Source organism: Coenobita brevimanus, chromosome 14, assembly GCF_032717465.1.
Source record: "Coenobita brevimanus isolate Jiangsu-jjx chromosome 14, ASM3271746v2, whole genome shotgun sequence".
In the NCBI taxonomy this organism is placed as follows: Eukaryota; Metazoa; Arthropoda; class Malacostraca; order Decapoda; family Coenobitidae; genus Coenobita; species Coenobita brevimanus.
Genome location: NC_136967.1, coordinates 56064799 through 56089810, shown reverse-complemented (window position 1 = coordinate 56089810; position 25012 = coordinate 56064799). Strand labels below are relative to the sequence as shown.

The 25012-nt window shown below is 41.0% G+C and overlaps 2 protein-coding genes across 3 annotated transcripts in view; both read left to right on the top strand.

The window, feature by feature from the left end:
• LOC145417515 (mitochondrial inner membrane protein Mpv17-like) overlaps nucleotides 1-18707 on the top strand; it is a 28548-nt gene extending 9841 nt beyond the window's left edge. The window contains exons 2-4 of one of the 2 annotated variants that reach the window (XM_080286223.1): nucleotides 4813-4928; nucleotides 10539-10760; nucleotides 18494-18707. In XM_080286223.1, the coding sequence (XP_080142349.1) occupies nucleotides 4813-4928; nucleotides 10539-10760; nucleotides 18494-18628 (473 nt within the window). In that variant the 3' untranslated portion in view covers nucleotides 18629-18707. The remainder of the gene's footprint in view (nucleotides 1-4812; nucleotides 4929-10538; nucleotides 10761-18493) is intronic. The other variant, XM_080286227.1, reaches the window with a different exon arrangement.
• A 4787-nt stretch (nucleotides 18708-23494) lies between these two features.
• The window catches only part of Mcm3 (minichromosome maintenance 3), a 34836-nt gene continuing 33318 nt past the window's right edge, over nucleotides 23495-25012 (top strand). The window contains exon 1 of the mRNA XM_080286218.1: nucleotides 23495-23606. Within this exon, the coding sequence (XP_080142344.1) occupies nucleotides 23526-23606 (81 nt within the window). The 5' untranslated portion in view covers nucleotides 23495-23525. The remainder of the gene's footprint in view (nucleotides 23607-25012) is intronic.

Here is a 25012-nt window from a genome sequence, read left to right as displayed (position 1 = left end):
TTGCAAGTGAAAATGAAAATCTGATGTTACTTTAGGATAACCGGGAACCAATTAGCCTTTTTGCCATAAAGACAATGCCCCAATTTTCGCTAATTCCACTTTCGCGCATTATTTTTTGACCCAGTTAGGCGCGAAAATTGGTGCCCCACTGTACACTCAAACCTCAATTTAAGGGACTGAATGGGGAATCAGCTTGTTTCTTACTCAAAAATGTCCATTGTTTTACCACATATAAAGACAGTCGTATTATGAAATCCCATGATTGTTTCACTTATTTATATGATTATGAATATTATTTTCAGGTACTGTATAAAGACACATATTAATGTGTATAACTCTGACATTACGTATCATTTTCGAATGGTCCTGTCCATTTGGAGTCCCTTAAATCCGAAATCCCTTAAATTGAGGTTTGAGTGTACTGTAGTATACACTGAGACAGTGAATCAGAAATGGGTGTGTCTCATTATGCTAGCTGAAAGGGATTCTAACTAAGAGAGAGGTAAAGGAAACTGTTCAGAGGTATGTGAATGAAAATACAGAAGATGCTGGGTGATGAAGATCTTGGTGAATATTTCAGAATGTACAGTACATGTACTACCAATTCATGGATGGTAGAAGTACCACAGGTGACTAGCTTCTTAGTCACTATACTTCTTATGAGTAAAAATTCTCAACCCTGAAGAAAACTCTTGAAGTAGCCTCAAAGGAGTTTATGTCTCCTCAGGTACACTTGGGGAAAATTTCACACAGGACACCAGCTAAATTACAGCAGGAGCAGTGAACAGAAATGATCTAGTAACATTGCTGGAGACTGAGAGAGGGTTGAGAGTAACAGGGAGCTCAGTTTGGGGGTGAAGATAACTTAATGCTTGGGGATAACTTGACTGGTCAGTTTATTGTGTTAATTCAGTTTGTGTGTATTGCAAAGGCAGTGAAAATTATGATTGAAGAATACACTGTATCACCTAAGTCATGCTTTTGTCAGACAGAAATTGGACAACACTGAGTCTTGTGTGCACCAGTTGCCCATAGACTGCCAATGGGGTTACTAACTGGTATTATTTTGTAACCAAGTTGTGGCGAATTTGGTATTGAATTATCATAGTAAAGTACATGATTTAGTACTGTGATTAAATATGATACTGGTAATGAATATGTACCAGTGTTTCAATTGTTCATATTTTTCTTCATTTGAGCTACTGCAATACCTGTATATTTGTGGATTTATTAACAGTTACAGCAAATGATAACTTATCTCGATACCCGGTATATATTATGAGGCGTTACCCGTAGAAAGGGTCCAACACGCCACAAGTAAAGTTTGCCAGAAAATGCACTCAAAGTTCGGCAATATTCACATGAGTATAACTCAGCTAATTGATGGGCTAGTGCCTTCATTTTTTTTTTTAATTGAAGCTTGATATATCTACTTTTTGACTATGACAATGCTTTAGTGGTTATTAGTTTAGAAATTTTTGTTTATTATTATTAATGATAATAATGCAATCAGAAAACTAAATCCCGGTGTTTTTTTCTGCTATTACTGAACTATGAGTGCATTTTCTGGCACAATATTGGTTCAAGAATGGTGGTACATGTTAATATGCATATTAATGATAGTGTAAATAATAATAATAATAATAATAATAATAATCATGGTAATTATTATTGACAATGAAGATGCTAAAATGGAACCTTGAGTGCATTTTCTGGTACAATATTGGATGAAGAATGGTGGTACATGTTAATAACCATGCTAACACTGGTGTAAAACATAGTAATATTATTATTAGTAATAATAATGATAATAATGGTATTATTATCGAAGATGAAGATGCTGTTATGGAACCTTCAGTGCTGATGATGATGAAGCTGTATAATCCGTCTGTATGTTACTGTCAGTCCAGTCATTATTACTGTTTTTATGCTTTGACAGCCACTCTGTTTAATGAATAATAATAATAACTGTAATATAGTTAATAATAATAAAGATATTATTATTGAAGATGAAGATGATGATGATGAACTTTTATAACCCGCCTTACCCCCCTCTGGAAGTGACATAACCTTCCCACCACCTCCTACTCAACCCATCCCACCACACGTCTCGCTCACTTGACGGAATAGGCTAGTGTACCCTTCCTACATGCAGGCTGCCCGGGCTGATGGTGGTGGCGGTTGATACGGCTCATTCGTAGTTTTTTTTTCACCGGACTATAACCCTTACTTCCAGTATAGAAAATGGCTTTAAACCACTAACAGTGCATAAAGGAAGAGTTGTACTGTGGTTTTAAGCAATAAAACGGTTTTGAACGTAGGCGGCGCGTTGGACCCTTTCTACAGGTAACCCCTCATATACAGGTACTGACATTTAATTTGGTAAACTTAAATTACCAGTAGGTAATGAAGAAACTACCATAATTTAGTACTGTATTAAGTTTCATGAGGCTTACTTATTTTTTATTGTCCATGTATCCTATTTCTCCTGAATGAAATTAATATACTATACTGTACTGTACCTCCCTAAGTTTTTTTTTTTTTTTTTTTTTTTTTTTTTTTTTTTTTATAGCATCTCTTACTGCAGTACCGGTACTGTATTCAGCTGCTGATGCTGCATCACTGTTTTTACTATTATTTTTATTATTATTATTATTTTAATGGTTCTGTTTGTTGTGCTGCATCATTTTTTAATGTGTACTCTGAAACAAACTTGCATTTCTGCACAAGCATCTGTAATATATATATATATATATTATACACACCCTGTACTGTAATCAAATGGAAAAAAGTAAGGTACAGTATATATATACATCAGAAGCCTCTAATTCTCCCAAAGTATCCAGCTTTGATTCAGGTCAGATTGAACCACTTTTCAATACTGTATAACTCAGAAACTACCTGCAGCAATGAGATTCTACCTACAACATATACAACCTTTTGATCTGGTGTGCAACGGTTTCAGCAAAATATCTGAACTGGTTTGGGTGCAGCATAAAATTAAAATACTGTAGCTTACTGTTCTGGTTGTGTTTAGGGGCCTCACTAAGTTTTTCACTTGCATTTTTTGTTTCAAGTGGGGTTGGTGGAGGATTAGTGCCCCTCCCTGTAAAACAATTAACTCTGAGCCCTTGACCACCCCGTTTGGGATACATGGCGTCTGCCAATGGATGGAATTTTTTGTTTTTATTTTCAGGTATTTGTTTTAAGCAACATTGGGTCTGGTTAGTACTTGGATGGGTGACCGCCTGGGAACACCAGATGCTGTTGGCATCCCTACGTGTCAAGTGGGGTTGGTGGAGGATTAGTGCCCCTCCCTGTAAAACAATTAACTCTAAGCCATTGGCCACCCCGTCTGGGATACATGGCGTCTGGCAATGAATGAATGAATGAATGAATTTGTTTGATGGTAGATTGTGGTGACCATCATCCACTCACTTGATGTAGTGCTGCCTAATTCTTTTGCTTTCATATTTCCTTTTCTGTGTCTACCACCCTCATCTCTTCTTATTTTTCCCAACTTGTGTGTCATTTTTTTTATTATGGTACTCTTCATTCCTTTCAGGTGGCTTTACATTGAATGGCAAGCCTAATGGTTTCCTGTAAGCCAGGAAACCATTTACAGTGCTGGATGGTAACCCTATAACAAACCCATACATGTTCCCAACATATCAGCAAGTGGGTTGGTGGAGGTATAGTGCCCCTCCCTGTAAAACAACTAGAAGACAAATGGCCACCCCTTATAGGATTATGACTTCTGGCAATAGATAGATAGATAGGTTTATTCATTTGTTTTTTTACAAATAACAAGTGATACCTATATAAAATTTTTCTTCAGTTTCCTTCTTCAAAGTCTGGCACTGTTCTCAGTTCAGTTTGTGAGCTGTGTTTTTCCATCTCACAGTGTTTGTGCACATTATGTAATGCTATGGGATGAATGTCAAGGCCCTGGAGAAGCTGGCTTCAGTAGCATTTTCAGGACTTCCCTCCTCCTCCTCCCTCCTCCTTTTTTTTTTTAAGGAACAGAGTTTGTGAGTAAAGCGAGGCAAACTACCAACATGTTCAGAAAAAAAAAAAAAAAAAAATGTATTCTTAGCAAGGCACAGAGAAGTAACACATGATGTGTCACACACTTTCCTTGTCATCCCCAGATGGACCTAACTTCTGTTCCACTTGAGCTTTAGCCACTGTGAACCATAAAGTTAGATGGTGGATAGCATGTAATCCATCTCCTCAGGTCCCTGGACACCACATCAGTACGATGTGAATGAACTTTGACCAGTCTTTTATTTACTTTTATGTTAATCAGGGTGGGCCAGTGGCACTTCTTTTTGTACTGATTAGCATGTTCAAGGTGCAATATGGGTTCTCTGTCCAGCCCATCTTCAGTCCTTTTATAGCTATCCATGAGTAGAAGTTTTGATCACTTTCACATGTAGGTGCTACGGACACCAATTTAGGGGTGTGGCTATAATATTTCACATGATAGGGGAAACCAGTGCTGGGAGTGAAGGGATATCCCCACCTGCATTTCTGGCAGACTTTCAAAGTGTTGCAAAAACTGACCAGCAGGGTAAAAACTGGTTTTTGCTTAACCAAACACCCATTTTTTTCCTCTGTCAGGAAGTTTGAGAGATGGTCGTCCCACCACAGTGAACTTACTGATGTTTGAAAGAACTAAAACAGACTTTTCCTGTGGGCATTCATTATCTCCCAAGAGAAAATGGGTTTTTGAAGAATGGAAAAAACAGTTTTTGTTTTAAGAGATCTAGCAAAGAGTTACAGTAATTGTGCTGGTATTTTATTTTTCAGGTACTTTGATGGGAGCAGGAGATGTTACAAGTCAGTTTGTTATTGAGCGCAAGTCTGCAGAACAGTATGAATGGCAGAGGACAGTTCGATTCTTTTCTCTGGGGACCTTTTTTATTGTAAGTAAACTGTTCTCCTGATCCTATCCTTAGTTGATAATTCAGTATATTGTAAGAAACTTATCTTCACCTTCATCTTTAAAAGTGATTCTCTAATTACTCTTGCCTCTCCTAAGGTATGATGCATAGGATGGTGAAAAGGGTACATGTGAAGGTAACCTGCAAGGCATAAAAGAAGCTGGTTTGATATGGTAAAGAGATGTGTTAAAAAGCAAAAGATGGAAGTTGAGGAAGCAAAGAAACTGATGAAGGATAGAAATGGGTGGATGATTCACTTGGTATGTATTGAGATGCACAGGACATGAATAGTGATAGTGATAGTGATGGTAGCAGTGGTAGTAATGATAATTTGATGGTGGTTATGGTAGTAATGATAGTTTCTTGGTGATTATAGTAGTATTGATAGTTTGATGGTGGTTGTGGTAGTGGTGGTGATTGTAGTTTTGGTAGTGATGGGAACTGAAGTGGTTGTGTCATTCACTACTCTGATGCCACAGAATAATTTATTATTAGTTACTGTATTATTATTAATATTTATATCTTCATCAGGGGAGCGCAGTAGCTCGGTGGTAGGGTGTCGGGATCATAATCATGAGGTTGCAAGTTCGCACCCCGCCCGGTGGTTGCCATGCTGGGAGGGGTAGCGCTCTCCTGTAACCCTAGCAAGGCTATATGATCTGATGAGGTTTAGCTCGGGGATTAATCCCTTTATATCTTCATCATTATTTTTATTATTATTATTATTATTATTATTATTAATTTATTATTATGAGAAGGGTGGGTGGTGAACTGAATAAACAGAAGGCAGTGATTGATTATGTGTGTCTGGATGAGAGAATGAGAAGACGTGCGGGATGTGAGAGCATACAAAGGTTGGGGAAGTGGATTCTCTGACCACCACATGGTGGTGGTGAAAGTCAAGGTACATAAATGTAATTGATATATACATAGGAGAGCAGGGCAGTAGGAAACAGTCCAAACAAAGAGGATAGAAAAGTTACAAGAGGGTGGGGAAAAAAAAGCAAAATATAAAAGAGAAGTGGAGGAGTGATTGGGTAAATATGATATGGAGCAGATGGGGGAGGTTGAAGGTGTGTGCAAGGTAGCTGTTCACAGAAACGAATCTGTGCAGCATGTAAGGTGGTGTGTGGGGTGAAGAGAAAAAGAAAGCATGTGCAAGGCACAGCCTGGTGGAATGAAGAGGTGGTACAAGCTGTGATGCCAAAAAAGAAAACATACTGGTGTAAAGTATGGATGGGAACCAGAGGCATGGAGGAAGTTGAGAGATGGAATAGAGAGTTATATGTAGAGAAAAAGTGAGAGATGAAAAGATTAGGAAGAGAGAGTAAGAGAGTGGATCTGGAGTTTGGAAGGAATCTGAGTGTAAAGTGGAGGGAATTTAAGAAAATATTCTGAAAGAAGGTAAAGAGAGTTAGACAGGGTGATAAAGAAGGTAGTAGGGAATTGAAAGATAAAAATGGCAGATTCCTAATGGAGAAGGGGGAAAAAGTGAATCAATGGAGAGTGTACTTTAAGGAATTGTTAAACATAAGAGATGAAAGTAATGCAAGTATAAGTGGCTGGGGAATGGCTGGGAGAAGGAGGGAGATGAAAAGGGAGGAAGAGATCAGTAGGGTGGAAGTAGTGGAAGCATTGAAAAAGTCAAAATGGGGAAAACCCCAGGAGTTGATGGAGTGTATGGTGAAGTGCTGAAGCATTGAAAGATAATATAGAATGGATATGGAAGATGTGCATATTGGCCTGGGAGGAAAATGGAGCCCTGGAGGATAGGAAGTCAAGTATAATTACTGTAGTCCCCTGTACAAAGGAAGAGGGGAAAAAAGAAGTGTGTGGTAATCAGTGGCATTTGTCTTCTTAGTGTAATAGGAAAAGTATATGGTAGGATACTTCTTGACTGAAGTATGGAAATAACAGGAATTAGTTGGAGAAGAACACGGAGGTTGTAGGAAGGGAAGAGATTTTATAGATCAGATATTCATCCTAAGGTGTTTAGTGGGAAAGTTTCTGGAGAAGGGAAAGAAGTTGTATGAGCCCTCCATGGATTTGGCGAAAGGATATGACAGAGTGGATAGACAAGGAATGTGGAAAATATTAAGACCATATGCAGTAAATGTGAAGCTATTGAGTGCTGTGAAGAGTATGTGTGAGGGGACTAGGGCTGCTGTGCATGTGGATGGTGAATTGAATGAATTTTTCCATCTGAATGTTGAAAAAGGGATGTGTTATGTCTCCTTGGTCGTACAGTCTGCATGGATTGAGTTATAAAAGAGATACAAGGTAGGGCAGTGGATGTTTTAGTGATCCTAATGAGAGAGGGCAGTGTTTGGAAACTTCCTGTTCTGTTGTTTTCAGATGATATTATATTGTTAAGTGAAGAAGAAAGGGAACTGCAAGGCTTTGGGAAAGTGTGTAAGAAACAGAATTTGAAGTTGCTTTGCAGGGAAGAGTGAAGTTGTGATTTTGAAGAGAAATGAAGTCACTGAATGCACAGTGAGGCTGGATAGTGAGGAAATGGAAAATATGAGTGCATTTAAATACTTAGGTAGTGTGATGAGTAAGTATGGGAGACGGATGGCAATGGCCAGCCAGCCTACAAAGTAAGAAAAAGTCAGTTGGGTGGCTAACCGGCCTCGCTGTCCATGTGAGGGTAATAGACCGTAACCCATAAGCTGAGCTAAAATGGCTAGCCGGCTCCCCACCGAATGGTTGGAATCCCCTGGCCACCCTGATCACCGGTAACATACTGGCAACGTGCAAGGAAGACAGAGCGTTGAGGTGTACCAACCGACTCGTAAACAGTAGCCAGCTAGTGCTGTATTGTATCGTTACTTTATTGTATTTTAAGCTTAATTTTCAACTTTTAATCATGGGAAAGTTTTTAGGATTGAGGTTCGAGACAGATAGTAACGCCATATCTGGCTTGATGCTGAATATTGAGCTGATGGGTACTATGCAATATCTGGCATTTTGCTTTAATCAGCATAGGGTTTAGGTGAATTATGCTGGATAATTGAGAGTTTACTTTATTATTCAAAATTAGAGGATACTGCTGCGGAAGACTTTGACAAGTTGAAAGACGGAAGAACTGAGTTTATGTGGCATTAAAAACAACAAGATTTCTTTTACCCCAGGTCAGGCATTAGGTGTGCCATAGCCTTATCCCTTGTTTGTTGAAGTAACTGTTGAGATGATGCTGCAGGAAGCAAATGGAAAGGTGAAGGCTAGAGTCATCAGCTTATTTGTCCATCAGATCCAAAATCCTTTCGGAATAAGGGTGTAATATCAAGGGTTTACTGTGCTTGCAATAGAACTCCACTTACTCATTACTTTTTAAATGAAAACATTATAGTTTCTCTAGTTGCTAATCTTGGAAAAGTTCACGGTGATGGGATCATTTTAGTAACCCTTCATGGCACTTTCCTGAATTAGATCTCTGAATCATTGTTTTTTTAGAGAAAACATAAAAGTTTCTCTAGTTGCTTGTCATATGGAAAGTTTCAGTGATGGGGTCATTTTGGTCGTCCATCACTGCACTTTCTCGAATTAGATATACTCCAAGTCATTGCTTTTGAAGAGAAAACATATTAGTTTCTCTAGTTGCTAGTCATATGGAAAAATTCACAGTGATGGGAGCATTCTGGTAGCCCTTCACTTCACTTCATTGAGTTTATTTTCGTCCTTAACCCCTTCGCTCGCCAAAAGTTTTCTATAAGTTTGTGTGACATGATCATAGACAGTGCTGTGAGGGCAGTGTCAACTCACGTACAAAGGAAAACATTCTCATAGATTTTTTTTTTCCCCCAGAAATTGCTTATACAGTATTGGTATAAACTCTGTACCATCGTTTTTGCTGATGTTTACACTATATGATAAGCTTATTAAAACACACAAAACTGATGAGTAAAAGTACAGTGAAAGTACCAAAATGCAGTGAGAATAACGTGTTTCCGGAGTGAAAATAACGTCCCAACATCTTACCACAATATTTTGACCGCACCATGCAAGAGCTAAGCATATCTTACCACAATATTTTGCCCTCACCATGCAAGAGCTAAGCATGTGTCTGTATGCAGAACTTCACAAGCTTTCACATGGTGTCTTCAGATTTTTTTATACAATCAATAGTTTTCAAGTGAATCACCAAAAATCGCGTGCATGCACCCCCCCCCCCCACACCACCACCACCACCACCAAAAGCCGAGAGAAAGCCGACTATTTGAGAGTGTTGGCCTTGAAATAGATGCCCTTCCCTATGACACAGCAAAGATCGAAGCACTTCATGCTAAAACTCAATTTTTTATTAATATTTTTGTCAAAATGTGCTTAATTAGCATCCTTTTAGACCAACACTGACAAGTGCCTCATAGTGTGTCGTCATTTCCTCTTCAGCCTAACACCATTTTGAATTTTGTGTCAATGTGTTCAAGGAGTTTAATTAGGTCTGGGCCCAGTACTGTACACAGTATTCTGAGTGTAGTCTAACTAATAGTATATAAAGTTTAGAGATTCTGTCAGGTGTTTTGTGATCGAAGTTGGTTTCTTTTTATTTTGTTTCATTATAAAAGTTCCAACATGCTTACATGCATCGGTCATGATCACCTGATGGCAGCTGTCTATGCAGCTTGATCTCTAGCAGCCTCTTTATTCAGTCTTTCCTCCTTGAGGCCACACTCTGTGACCTTGTCCCAGATCTTTTTTGGTCTCCCTCTGGCAACCCCAACCTCACTGTTTACATCTCTCATGCAGTTGTCAGCCTCCATATTCTCCACGTGTCCAAACCATCTCAGTTTACCTCTTTTCATCGCAACATTAATACCTAAAGTCCCATCCTTCCTCTCGGTTCTTCATTCACAATCCCAGCCTGCCCCACCCCCTCCCCAGGCCCATCATTCTAGGACATACTACACATCCACCTAATCATAATTATCTCTGTATGTTTGAGCCTTTGGATATATTCCTTCTTTACTGCCCATGTCTCACTGCCATACACCATTGCACTCCTAACACAAGCTGCATACAAGAAGCCCATAGCCCAAAGAGAGACCCCACTCAAGGTCAGGAGAGGCAACAATTCTCGAACTTCTTCCATACACTTCCTACCCTAGCCACTGAGCTAGCTGTATCCCCACCTCACATATCATGTCCCCCAAATAACAAAACTCCACACACTCAAGAAACTTTCTAGCAAGGTCAATCCTGTCACACCTCTCTACTCCTGCTTGTTCTCCCCTATACACTAAACACACAAAATCAACATTGTTTTGCATCTTTAATACGCTACATCTGTTATACACGCACATATCACAAACACTGCACAAGTTAGAGTTACTTCCCATGCCCCTGTGGCAAACTGTTCATATTCATTTCCCCTCTGCTGTGACATATTATAATTGACTATAAACTATATGAGTAATTGTTATGTGATGGATTTTTTCAAAGGCATCCTCATGATGACAATAACCTATGCAGTCTTTTTTTCAGTTTGATTTATTTTTTATTAAATACAAATAGCCTACAGAATTTTTAAAAGAATGTAAATTGCCTGGCATAATATACAGTGTATACAGTATTTTTTTTATGCATCAACAGGCTCCAGTTTTGTCAAGATGGTATGGAGTGTTGGACAGGAACTTTGGATCTGGTAAAGGCATTCCAGTTCTGAAGAAAGTGGCATGTGACCAAGGAATCTTTGCTCCAAGCTTCTTGGTTGTCTTCATAACAGTGCTGGGAGTCACACAAGGAAATTCTCTCAGTCAGATCCAGGAAGAGATTAAGAATAAGTACAAAGATATTATTCTTACAAACTGGAGTGTAAGATATTTTACCTATACTATGCAGTACAGTACAGTAAGTCCTTGTTATCAGTTTTTTTTTTTTTTTTTTTTTTTTTTTTTTTTTTTTAATCAGTAAATAACTGAAAAATTGTCCACTAAAGTTCCACTCCTACCAGTGAAGCTGATTTGCCAGTTTATCTCATTTTACACTACCAGTCGTATTAAAAATATTGTGATATTTTGGAACACATCCCTGACTTGTAATGGGGACTGCTGTACAGCACACTTATTTTTTAGTGCTTATTGTTATTTCTACCACCACTGTTCATTACAGAAATACCATAAAGCTGCAGGGATTCTACTGAATATACCTGTCATTTCTCAGTTTACACTACCAGTGTGTTGTGATATTTTGGAACACATCCCTAACTTATAATGGGGACTGTTGTACAGCACTCTTATATTATAGTACTTAATGTCATTTTTACCACCACTGTTCATTACAGAAATACCATACAGCTGCAGGGATTCTACTGAGTTTACCTTTCATCTTTGATTCAATCGGATACGTTTGTGTGAAGCTGCAGAATGTGGTGAATGTTTTTGGCGTATCCGGTAGAGCCAGGATTCCGGGGGCTTGATGAGTGAATGGAAGTGTGGCCTATTTGGATTCAACAAGTTTGTTCTGTCTAGACATTGCTACTCCTCACTCTGCCCTTGGGTGGGAAAGGAGGTCCAGATGATGATGATGAGGAGGAGGAGGAGGAATTACCTATTCATTTCAGGGTACCAGTATTGGTCTTTGTATATAAGAAATTTTTATCGGTGGATATGCCGGTACCATTGTGCACTGTAGAGACTACAGCATCCATTTCACAAGGGTGAGCAGTATTCAAGCTGAGAGTGCACATGACTCTTATAAATTATAGCTAGCTCCATATGGAGATAGCAGTTGTGGCATCTGAACATGGTCCCAGAGGACTGCAAGCTGAAGTTGCCTTGCTGCATCCACCAGGAGTTGAGGGACATTTAAGTGGGCAGCAACAATGATGCTATGGCATATGCAGAGGAAGCAGGCTTGTAAGCCACATACAACCACCACTGAGCACTGTGGCAACTGGTTGAATGCCTCAGATCAGTCACTGCCCAAAACATATTATATGATGAACCAGTTTGCTTAAAAGTGCAAAAAAAAAAAAAAAATCCCCCAAAATCTTTTAAAAAAGCATGGGCTTCTGATCTGTGTGCCTTTGTGGTGAATCCACTTCAGACACAGTGCTAGCTAGCCATCAAGCCTAGGAGTTCCTATTTTTGCTCCATACTTTCCATCGACATATTGGTAGTATAAGGTGAGAGAAATACATACTGGCAGACAAAAAGATTTATTGCCTCAAAATTATTGCACTAGAAGGGAGAGTAAATTGAAAAATCCTTCATGCCAGAGAAAATCATTTTTGCTGGGGGAAAAAAATGTGTTTGCACTCTACACTTCCTCCATGGAGTTGTCTTTTGGAAGCATCCCTCTTATGTCACAACCCTAGCATTACAAATGATGATGAAAGGAATCATCCCAGACTGTGAGATGAGGAAGGGTGTGGTACTTCTGTATAAAATGCCTCCCACTGCACGACAGCCTTCTGTCAGGGTCACTGAAGTGTTTATGCTCATCAAAATTCAGCACCCAGTGATGCACTGTCCACACTTTCTGTGAACAGTACAGCAATTCCCATTGTTGAGGTTGTGCAACTTCCACCACCACCTCCCTCACTCCCCTTTCTTTATGTGCTCATTTGGTATTCCTCTAAATCACCAAACTAACTAGTATTTTGTTTAAGTGTCTAAATCATTGTGCAGTGCTTTTAGTACAGGCTGTGTTCATTTTTAGGGGGTAGTTTCTTGGACCCAGGAGAAGTGTGGCCAGCCATGACATTTCGCTGATTTGTTATGGTGCTGCAGGTTTTTCTTTATCTTACAAGTTTTGCTAGTTCTTTTTGTTCTTACTCTTTAATTATAATTTCATACTTCCCTTGCATGTTGATTGAGGAGAATGAAGGGGAGGCAGGGAAAGACAAATGGAGAGATGGAATGGCGCATAAGGGTTTGAGAATATCCATCCATCCATCATCCAATCCTACGTTGCCCCATGAGGAGCGTAGAAGCCCGGGGCTAGGCAGTTGGTCCTGACATTTAAGATGAAAGTGACCAACCTCACTCATCCCTTAGTGGCATTACGTGAGCAGTAAACCCCAATCACCCCTTGGATATAAACCTTCACCGGCTCAATCTGATTGGAGCACAATAATTACCCACTAAACCACCAGGTGCCAAAATTTGGTTATATGGTTACCACCCAGTGTAGTAAATGGTTTCCTGGTGTACAGGAATCCTTTTGGCTTGTCACTCAGCGTAGAGTCACCCACAGGCAGAAGGAAGAGGAAAGAATGAAGGAATGAAAGACAGAAGAGGGAGTGTAAAGTCACCTGCAGGCAGAAAGATGAGGAAAGAATGAGGGAAAGAAAGACAGAAGATGGAAGGAAAGAAGGATGGAGGAGAGGACAGGGCAGACACCCGAGAGCAGCACTACATTGAGTGAGTGGATGGTGAGCACCCCCACCTACTACAGAGGGTTTGAGAATCAATGTGTATAAAACAAAAGTGATGCTGTTTCAGGATGGTGGCAATCCTGTCAAAGCAGAGGGAGTGTGACCATATCCATGATTCCAGACTTTCAGGGTTTAGATTGTTATGGTTGCACTATCCCAGAATGGTGACGGACTGAAAAATTTTCTGTATTGCTAGTCTGATGTACTGTATTCCCAAAACAGTAGAAGACCAAGCTCACAATTTCGTTTTGTTTCGTTTTTGAAGGCTCCTGCATGCTTGCATGTGTTGGCCTTGGTCACCTAATGGCGGCTCTCCATGTCGCTAGATCTATGGCAGCTTCCCTCTTTAGTTCCTCATACCTGAGGTCACACTCAATGACCTCGTCCAAGGTCTTTTTTCGGTCTACCTTTCGCTGCCCTACCCCCAACATTTACGCTTCTCACTTTCTGCACCTAATTATCATCCCCCAGCTTCTCCACATGCCCAAGCCATCCTAATGTACCGCTCATCATCACAACACCTGTACATTCCAGCCCATCCTATCTTTCAACTCTTCTGTCGTAAACCTAGCCTTCCCATGCCTCGCATTCAGGGACGCATTGTACATCCACCTAATCATTGCCTTTTTTGTACATTTGAGCCTGTGAATATCCTCTTCCTTTATTGCCCTGGTCTCACTACCATACAGCATTACACTCCTAACCCATGCCACATACAAAGATCCCATTGCATGGAGGGAGAGCTCTCTCAGTGTTAGGAGAGGCAACAGCTCCCTGAACTTCTTCCAACCACTTTTCACTCTAGCCCCACCTCCAGCATATAACATGTCTCCCAAGTAACAAAACTCTTCCACACACTCAAGAGACTCACCAAGTTCAGTCCTTTCATGCCTAGCAATCTCCACATGCTATCCGCGACACACCACACACATGAAATCAGCGTCATCTCCCAGTCTATCTCTAATACCACTACATCTCTTATGCACCCGTAGTCACAAACACAGCATAAGATGGAATTACTTCCTACACCATTGTGGCAAATCATACATGGCCACTCCCCCTCTTCTTTGACAGTACCGCCCCCAGCCTTGAATACCATCACTTTTGTTTTATCTGCATTTACTCTCGAGCCCTTGTGCCCCATACCATCTCTCCATTTCCTAAATCATTCATCTGCCTCCCTTTCATTCTCAGCAGTCATCACCAAATCATCAGAATACAACATCCACGGGAGTCCATTTCTGAAGTCATGTGAGACGGCTTCAGGTATCATAATAAACAACAAGAGGCTCAAGACTGACCCCTGATGCATACCAACATTCATGGAAAACTCCTATCAAATCTCCATTCACTCTTACATGGGTACGAGCACTCACATACGTGGCCATAACGATCCTAACCACTCCTCGATCTCAAGCTTTCTCATTGCCCTCTTCACCATCTCTCTAGGGACTCTGTCAAAGGCCTTCTCCAAATCAACAAAAACAAAGTACAGTACAGTTCCATTTTCTTTCCTATATATTTTTTCCTGAAGCTGTTGAACAGTGAATAAAATAGCAAAACACTGTATAAAATAAATAACAGTTGTAGGTTTATTTTCCATATTTTGGTTGTCCAGTGTACTTTAATATTACACTTATTAATACTGAAGATGACAAAACAAAATAAGTTTCAAAGCAAGCCTGAGGACAGTAGATCACCCATGGGAATGAGGGTGGGTTCATGGAATGTGAGAAGTTTGAGGGGAAGAGCAGGGGAAGTCGTTGAGGCATTCAGTAGGAGATGGGTGGATGTGGCATGTTTGCAGGAAGTCCGGTACAGGGGTGGATCAGCCAGAAAGATTGTTGGGAAGGACTGTTGCTATAAGTTGTTTTGGCAGGGGGGGACAGACGGATATGGAGGTGTTGGTGTGATGGTTGCAGAGAAATGGGTGGAATATGTTATGAATGTTTTGAGAGTAAGCGATAGGATATTGGTAGTGAAAATTCTGTTGGGAAGAAAGATAGCTGCGATTATATCGGCATATGCTCCACAGGCAGGATTGGATGAATCAGAGAAAGATAGATTTTGGGATGATTTAATACGTGTAGTGGGTGGTATGCGGGATGATGAGATAGTGATTTTGGGAGGGGACTTAAATGGTCATGTAGGTGAAGCACAAGGTTATGAAGGAGTGCATGGAGGATGTGCGCATGGTCTAAGGAATGCAGAAGGGGAAAGGATACTCGAGTTTGGGGAGGCAACGGACATGATTGTGTGCAACACATATTTTAGGAAAAGAGACAGTAGGTTAATTATGTATGAGTCTGGGGGGAATAGGAGTCAGATAGATTATTTCCTGGTTAGGAAGGCCGATAGGAGGTTAGTGAGGGATGTTAAAGTTATAGGATGTGAGGAGTGTTTGCAGCAGCACAAACTACTGATTTGTGATATGGTGCTTAAAGAACAAGTGATGAAAAAGAGGACTTACGTACCTAGGAGGAAAATATGGAAGCTGAAAAACCAAGTAGTAAGGGATGCCTTCTATAGCAAGTCGAGGAGAGTGGTGGCTGAACAGGGAGCTGTAGACAGAGGCGTTAATGAACAGTACAGAGCCCTCAAGAACAATTTCTTGAGAGTTACTGATGTAACATGCGGCTGGACAAGAGGACCACCAAGACATAAAGTAACTTGGTGGTGGGATGAGGGTGTAGAAGCTGCAATTAAGGAGAAAAGAAGGCTTTTCCGGGAATGGAAGAAGGGTGGTAGCAAAGAGGAATATTTGGCTGCCAAGCGTAGGGCTAGAAGAGAGGTATACAGGGCAAAGTCTGAGTCGCAGAGACAATTACTTGATAACCTAAATTATAGGGAAAGGAAAAATATATTTGGGGTGGTAGGTCAGGTGAAGAGGGATAATCGGGATATCATAGGTGAGCAGTGTGTGAAGAATGATGAAGGAAGGGTAGTGGTGAACAGCGAGGATATTAAAGATGCATGGAGAGAGCATTATAATTGGTTGTTGAATGAGGAGTTTGACTGGGACAGGGAAGGTTTGGAGCCAGCAGATCCAGTGTCTGGCCCTTGGCCTTTGATTGATACTGCTACTGTGAGTGAGGCAATAGGCAGGATGAGGGTGGGGAAGGCAGCAGGTGTGTCTGGGTTGACTGCCGAAATGTTGAAGGCCTCAGGCGATATAGGGGTGAGTTTAGTCACTGACCTGATAAATAGGATTATTTATGAGTGTATTGTCCCAGATGATTGGCTGAAGAGGTAATTGTAAATGTGTATAAAGGGAAGGGTGATGCCCTGGAAAGAGGAAATTATAGAGGTATAAAGCTTTTAGATCAGATAATGAAGGTAATGGAGAGAGTTTTAGAAGGTATGATTAAAGAAAGAGTGAATATTGATGAGATGCAGTTTGGGTTTATGCCAGGTAGGGGGACCACTGATGCCATATTCATTGTTCGACAGCTTCAGGAAAAATATATTGGTAGGGGAAGGGATCTTTATTTTGTTTTTGTTGATTTGGAAAAGGCCTTTGACAGAGTTCCTAGAGAGGTGGTGAAGTGGGCAATGAGAGAGCTTGGCTTGGAGAAGTGGCTGGTTAGGGTGGTTATGGCCATGTATGTGGGTGCTCACACCCAGGTGAGAGTGAATGGAGATTTGAATGATGAGTTTTCCGTGAATGCTGGTGTGCATCAGGGGTCAGTCTTGAGTCCCATGTTGTTTATCATGGTACTTGAAGCCCTTTCATGTGACTTTAGAAACGGACTCCTGTGGGAGTTGTTGTATGCTGATGATTTGGTGTTGATTGCAGAGATTGAAAGGGAGGCGGAGGAAAGGTTTAGGAAGTGGAGAGATGGTATGGGGCAAAAGGGTTTAAGGGTAAATGCAGATAAAACAAAAGTGATGATATCTAGGGTTGGTGGCGGTACTGTCAAAGACGAGGGAGAGTGGCCATGTGCGGTTTGCCACAAGGGCGTGGGAAGTAATTCCATCTTGTGCGGTGTGTGTGATAAATGAGTGCATAAGAGATATAGTGGTATCAGAGGTAGACTGCGAGATAATGCTGATTTTATGTGTACGGCGTGCCGGGGTGAGCAGGTGGAGATTGTCAGACGTGAAAGGATTGAACTTGCTGGTGAATCTCTTGAGAGTGTGGAAGAGTTTTGTTATTTGGGAGACATGTTGTGTGCTGGAGGTGGGGCTGGAGCTAGCTCTGTGGCTAGGGTGAGAAGTGGTCTGAAGAAGTTCAGGGAGCTCTTGCCTCTCCTGACATTGAGAGGGCTCTCCCTACGTGCTAAGGGGTCTTTGTATGCAGCATGTGTTAGGAGTGTAATGATGTATGGCAGTGAGACCTGGGTAGTGAAGGAGGAAGATATTCGCCAGCTCAGACGTACAGAAATGACAATGATTAGGTGGATGTGCAGTGCGTCCCTGCGTCCAAGGCCTGGAGGGGCTGGGTTTACAATGGAAGTGTTGAGAGGTAGGATGGGACTGGAGTGTATTGGTGTCGTGATGAGGAGAGGTAGATTGAGGTGGTTTGGACATGTGGAGAGGATGGGGGATGATAATTGGGTGGGGAAGGTGAGAAGTGTTAATATTTGAGGTGGGGTTATGAGGGGTAGACCGAGAAAGACATGGGACGAGGTCATTAAGTGTGACCTTAGGGTTAAGGGACTGAACAGGGAGGCTGCAATGGATCGTGCAGCGTGGACAGCCGCCATTAGGTGACCAAGGCCGACACATGCAAGCATGTTGGAGCCTTTAAAAACGAAAACGAATTCTGTTGGATATAAACATTTATTCAGTACTTCAGTAGGCACTGAGGCATCAGTAAGGACGTATGGTCCTATAATTCCAATCTCAGTAAGGCTTGGCAGGAACACTAAGCTGCCATCCAGTGTTAAGTTTACACATGCTAGCCTGGTCATTGGTCGCTGTACATAAATGTATCATTCAAACTTACACTTATTTTTGTGCTCCAAAGTACAGGACAGTATAATCACATTGCTTTTGATCTCCACAGTAAGCAACATGTGCAACTTTAACATGCCATAGGTGGTAGGACTGGATTAGGTTTATTGGCAGAAAGTATTATCATACTTATATTACTAACAGGAATTTTGTAACCATACACTTGTGTATTAGAGTTCTGGCTAAACTATATTTGCCATGTTCTTTTCAGGTGTGGCCAGCTGTTCAGATCTGTAACTTCTCTTTTGTGCCCCTGTACCACCAAGTTCTTGTGACCCAAGTGTTTGCCCTTTTCTGGAATACCTACCTAGCATGGAAGACCAACCAGGGGCCACAGCAATCGTAGCAGTTATCTTCTGTGTATAGAATTCATTATTCTCATGATATATAACTTCTCATCATGTAAAAGTATTTATTAGTGTGTACGTGATCACTGTATATATTGTTTAATAAATATTACTGATAATATTGCAATAGTTTTCTTCATTGTTAAGAGCATTGGTTGTTTCCCAGGTAATTCACTTATGGCCACTCTAGATTTAAGACATCATGAAAGAAAACCTGTAAAACACAAAAAACACAATGGACAACACTCATGCTGTGAAATATACATTACAAAGATATGAAAATACTGTATGTAAACAGCAGGATCATCTTACTATCACTTTCTAAAATATTACACAGAAAGTACAGAAGTAGGAGACCTATCAACAGAACTGAGTGAAATGGACCACACAACCATTTACACCATTCAACTCTTCAAATTTTGCCCTCCACCTCCTGGGAAAAAACCATTTGCACATACTTCTAATCTAGTGTATTTTTCTTTGAAGATACACTTCACATATACCTGTGAAACAGTCATTTGGTTAGTCACTGCTACTAGGTTAAAAAGGAGCACTCAGACAGTACAGCCTCTGTACTCACTGATCTCTCTCTCTCTCTCTCTCCTCACAGTTCAACTTAGCATAAAAAAATCACATGGACAAGCTAGACCCTTGTATCAACAACACTGTCAAGCATTGTCCTCTCTACAAGCACTTAATCCGGCTCCTTTTATCACCGTCTCCATTTGTTCTGTACCATGTACATATGTGTGCATCTTTGTGGTTGAATGTGAACTACATATGCATACACTTCTTTTCTGACATATCCTTCAGTCACCTTACAATGACCATTCTCCCCTGGTACTCCATAATGATCCATTACATCATTTACAGGACCAGTTTCAACTCTCTTGATCATGTCACTCACAACAAACTCATTTATAACTCCTGGGCATTTTTTACTCCATTCAGCTGATCCAAGGACCTCTTTTTCTGCCTCAACCTCATTGTCAAAGGCACCTACCCAACGAGCACTGCCTCTTTCACCCTGAACTGGGAAAATAAAAGAAAACAGGGTAGGAAAAAGGTAGAGAAATGCCTAGCTTGTTAGAAAGAAATAAAAATATTCCCCATACTGGTATTCCATCATTTAGGTCTGAGGTTCATCCCACTATATTTAGTTAGAATATCATTATGTATTTCAAACAAATTATCACATCATACGTTGATAAGTATGTTAAGAAGTTTAATTACAGCTAACCCTTGTTTTAATGAACAGCTTGCGGTGGGAATTGTTGACTAGTTCCGAATGTTACCGACACAGATTTAACTGAAATTTACCTCTGGGGAAGAGGGAGGGGAAAAATACTTCCCCAGTATCCCCTGTTTGTTGTAAGAGGCGACTAAAGAGGGCATTTTTATTTTCAGTCTTTCTCCTTACCGTCCTCATCTTTTCTGTCCCACCTCTCTTCTTGATAGGTCTGTGTTTCTTCTGGCCTTTATTTTCCCTATATACTGTATATTCTTATCGGGGTAGACATCTGGTTTTATGACATGGGTAGCTTTAGGACCTCCCATTGACAATGACCCTTCCTCCCTTCCTGGGTCAAGCCTTTCAACCAACTTACCAGTCAAGTTACTTCATTGCCAATCCATAACACCAAACTGTTTCATCACCAAGACGCTTCATCGCCAAAACCACTTCAACACCAGCCTTAGTGCCATATAGCCAATTTATGACTTGGTTCTAGTTTTTCAATATTCCTTCCTTCATTACAAAATCGTTTGTAAAATCATAGAGAGAGAGAGAAGGAGCAGAAATAACCCTTATGTCAGCTGAGAAAAAGAGAGCGAGGGAGAAGAAAAAGGGTAGCAGGAAGGTGGTGGGGCACTCATTCCATGCTGAAGAACGTGGAGATAAAGAAAAAAAAACATGATTAAGACGGTGGAGAGAGAAAAAAAATTGGGTCAGGCTGAAGATGATGGAGAGAGAGGGAGAAGTCCAAGATGAAGACTGTGGAGAGAATGAATGGAAAAAGACTACGATGAAGGTGGTGGGGCACTTGGGGGCTGAGGACAGACTGAAGGCCCATCCTCAATCATATTGCAGCCTCATACTGTATGACTAATAAGTAGTACATAATGAGGAACATAATTATGCAAACCACTGCCGCAATGAGTAGCAATCGCTCTTTCACCCACTCTCTCACCCTTCTGAACCTTACACACAACCTCCCCCACAGTGTATGAGGGGGTGTGGAAGTGGGGATGGGTGGAAGAGGTGAGTCTGGGAGCTGGGGAGGGAGTTGAGGCTGCGGTTGGTACAGGTGTGGGAGATGGAGTGGGGGTTGTGCTGGAAGAGGAGGCTGGTGTTGGTACTGAACTGTGGATGGAGGTGGAAGAGGTCGGTCTGGTTGTGGTGGAAGTGGAGGCTGTTGTTGGTGCTGGACTGTGGGTGGGGGTGGGGGTGGAAAAAATAGGTTTCGGAGTTGGGGTGGAAGTGGAGGCTGGACTGGGGGTGCGGCAGCCAGCATGTGTGTGAAGGCCCCATACAGCTCCTCCAACACGCCCCCAACTTTCACCCTCATGAAGTCCCAGACCCATCCGTAACCCAGTATCGCACAGAAATTCATTTTTTTTATTTAGTTAAAAAATGAACTTTATGGTTTGTGATGCTAACTTTGCCTAAGATAAGTGACAGAGCTTTGTACAGGCAAAAGGGGTTGGTTAGAAGAATCTGAGTAAAATATTGCCACCGGGTAAGCGGAGAGCAGCGACTCCATCTGCCTTCTTGCAATCTATCTATTGCCAGAGTTTCAGGAAATCAGTCGTATGTTACACAGTTACTTGCTTGTTGATTTCAGGCTACAAAAAGTGAATAGGACAATCAAAGTATACATTTATCTTGCCAACTGGACGCGTCAGTGCATTAACCATAATCAGATGTGCGCAATTTAGATGCCATAAAAATAGTAAAAGATGGCCCTATAAGAAATCTAATGATCTGATCTAACTGAACTTATCCTAACCTTACCTTACCATATCTTAAAGCACGGGGCTTCACCACCGAAACCTTCCATGATTTTAATCAGCTAAGATTGCCACGTACTGAACCAACCTAGAAAGCTGAGTAATGACAGACAGTGTAGTTTTTGCTACGAAAGAGTCACTGTTGATAACCTCAATTTCTTGATTCATACCATCCATCAGTCAACTGACCAACATGAAGAAATCCATGCAGTAGCCCTTGATATTTCTAGAGCTTTTGACAGAGCGTGGTACCGTTCCCTGCTATCCACTCTCCCTTACAATGGCCTGCCATCTTTTGTTCTACTGATTTTCTCATATATCAGAGACAGAAATATAAAACTAGATGAAGTATCCGATTTCCACTCGGTTAATTAATGCCGGCGTGTCTCAAGGATCAGTCCTGTGCTCCAACCCTATTCTCGATTCAAATTAATGATCTCGTCCATCACCCATAATCCCATTCACTCATGTGCAGATGATTAAATGCTTCACAGTTACTTCACACTTAAACACCCATTCACAGTTGCTCAGTATCTCTAACTTCAACTGCAGTACAGCAATTTACATAAATCAAGACCTTTCTAAAATCACTGAATGCGGACAAAATAACAATATCTCATGATTTTAATGCAAGGAAAACCAAATATATCCAGTTTACTAAAACAGATATTGCCTAATTCCTATATTACCTTCAGTGCAACCACTCTTCCTCTCTCTAAAATTACTGAAAGTCTCTGTTTCTCAGTCGGCCTCGTCATGTTAGATCACTTGTTAAAACCGCTTCAAAGAAGCTTAAATTATTGTATAGAATCCGTTAGATTATTGTATAGAATCCGTAACTTCTTCACTGATGAGCAGTCAGCTATAGCCTAATTAACAGTCATTGCTCTCTCAGCTCAAATGTGGAGAGGTTGCCCTAAAACAACTAGACAAAATTCAGAACAAAGCTATTAAGAGTGATTAATAACCCAGCAATTACCAATGAACTACCTCCCCTACAAATAAGACGGAATTTTGCCTCCCTTGCTTTCTTTTACACATACTTTTATGGCAAATGCTCCACGCCTTCCCCCGTGCTATACGGGCATCTGGAAGCGCTCATGACTGGACACACTGCCATTTTGCAGAGCCTCTGCTTATCATAATTCTTTTATTTTCTGAACTGCTCCTCTTTAGAACTCGCTTCCCCGGAATAATTCCCCTCCCCCACCCCCAAACTTCATCCTACAACAGTTCAAGTCCAACTGTTAAAACTTTTTTATAAGTGGAGGACACCTGTAATCCGGTGTATGGATTACCTTTTTTATTTACCTTGCTTTCCCTTCCTCTGTTGTAAAATAAAAAAAATGCAGTAGTTTTGGATCTCCCCTCGCTGTCAGGTCCCCCGTTTTGCTAACTTGTTTATATTTTACCGCCATCTCACAGGACGTGTTGTTTCGGAGGAATAATATTCACGAACTTGAAGTAATACGTTGGCTTTATGAAATCAGTCAAGATCAGCTGTGTAGTTAACTTAATTCTGTCATTGTACTCGTACAGGCTATCCTCATATATGAGTGATTTTAGGCTAAATGTCATGAAGGCCAAGAGACCGTGCCCGGCGTGCCGTAGTGTATCTTTCTTTGCGATTTATTTGTCACTTAAGTATCGACATTGTTTATAGGATGACCTATAAGAGGATTTTGAATTATGGTATTCAGAATGGTGAGGATACTGAGGTGAATTGTGGAGATAAAAAAGGTGTTACGCAGTATCTACCGAGCGGCAGTATTACGAAATCTCCAATAACACTACCACACCGCTCCACCGTTTCCCGCGCTTTTCGTTGTTGCCGCGAAGTGACATTGCCTGGCGAAGGAGGGTGTTGGCCGTTGAGGTTTTATTAAAATGGGTGCTACTACCGACGTTGTGATTGACCAGCGTATAAGGGACATCCAACGAGAATACCTTGAGTTCCTAGAGGATGATGTAAGTGAATGTATACGGTCTTGTTAACTAATAAATTATGACGTGATTGCTCCTTACCGTATCCTTTAGGTAGGAGTTTGCAATGGAGCCATCCCATAACCCAAGTTTAGATAGAACGGTATAACTTGTAAAATAATACCAATTGCTTTCACACCCCAGCTTTATTCCTTCAGAATATTCCTTTTGTTTATTTGCACTGGAGTCCACACACAGGATAATATTTTTGCTTTAACACCCAGAGAGCAAATATTTGTTGATTGTGGTCTGTGAGAGCAGTGTACAAACTAGAAATTTTATCCCGGTCTGCATTCATTCATTCATTCATTCATTCGGCTCCCAGGTAGGCATTTAGCCTGTCAGGTGGATCAGCCGTCTCCAGTTGGTTCTCTCAAAGGCCTCTTGATTTCTCAATGCTTCGATGTTATCCATACCTCGTCTGTCCAACAGTTCCTCCACACCATCTCTCCATCTTTTCCGAGGTCTTCCGACTGATCTTCTGCCATCAGGTCTCCAATTCCATCTCTCCTTCACTATTCTTGACTCGTCCATCCTCTCAACATGTCCTAGCCATCTCAGTTGTGAATTTTCGATTACTTTTCTCACCGATGTTACTCCATCCATTTCTCTTATTGTTTCATTCCTGATTCTGTCTCTCCTTGTTTTGTCCACTATTGCTCTCAGTGGTCTCATTTCTGCTGCTTGAACTCTGCTCCAGTCTCGGGTTGTCAGAGTCCAGCTCTCAGATGCGTATGTGAGTATAGGTGTTAAAATAGACTGGAATATAGTTCTCTTTGCCTCCAGTGGTACATATCTGTCTTTGAGTATTGGATATAGAGAGCATACACATCTGCTATATTTAGTTATCCTTTCGGTGATCTCTCTCTTATTCTTATCTCCCTCCTTCGTAAAAATACACCCCAGATATTTTACAAGTTCTACTTCTTTGACCTGATCGCCCCCAACTACTATATCATCCGCGTCATCATTTTGCTTTTTCACAGTGAGTATTTCTGTTTTGTTTATGTTTATTGTTACTCCTGCTTCTTCAAAACATTCCCTCCAGCACTCCAAAGCTCTTGTTAGTTGTGGCCGGCTATTACTCCAACATGCGATGTCGTCTGCGTAGGCCAATATATCCCCTTGCTCTTCATTTCCAAACCTTTCCTTGAATCTTTTAATTATCATGTCCATATAAGTAATAAACAGTAATGGGGATAGTACACTTCCTTGTTTCACCCGTTTCCACTTCAAACCAAGTATCTTTTTCATACCCCGTTCGAACCTTACATTGATGAGGGTCATATGTACTCTTAATGGCCCTCTTCAATCTGCAGGTTATATTATTTGCTAACAATGGTGGTGCCCATGAATGTACCATATTGTCCTGGTGTACTGAAATATCTATT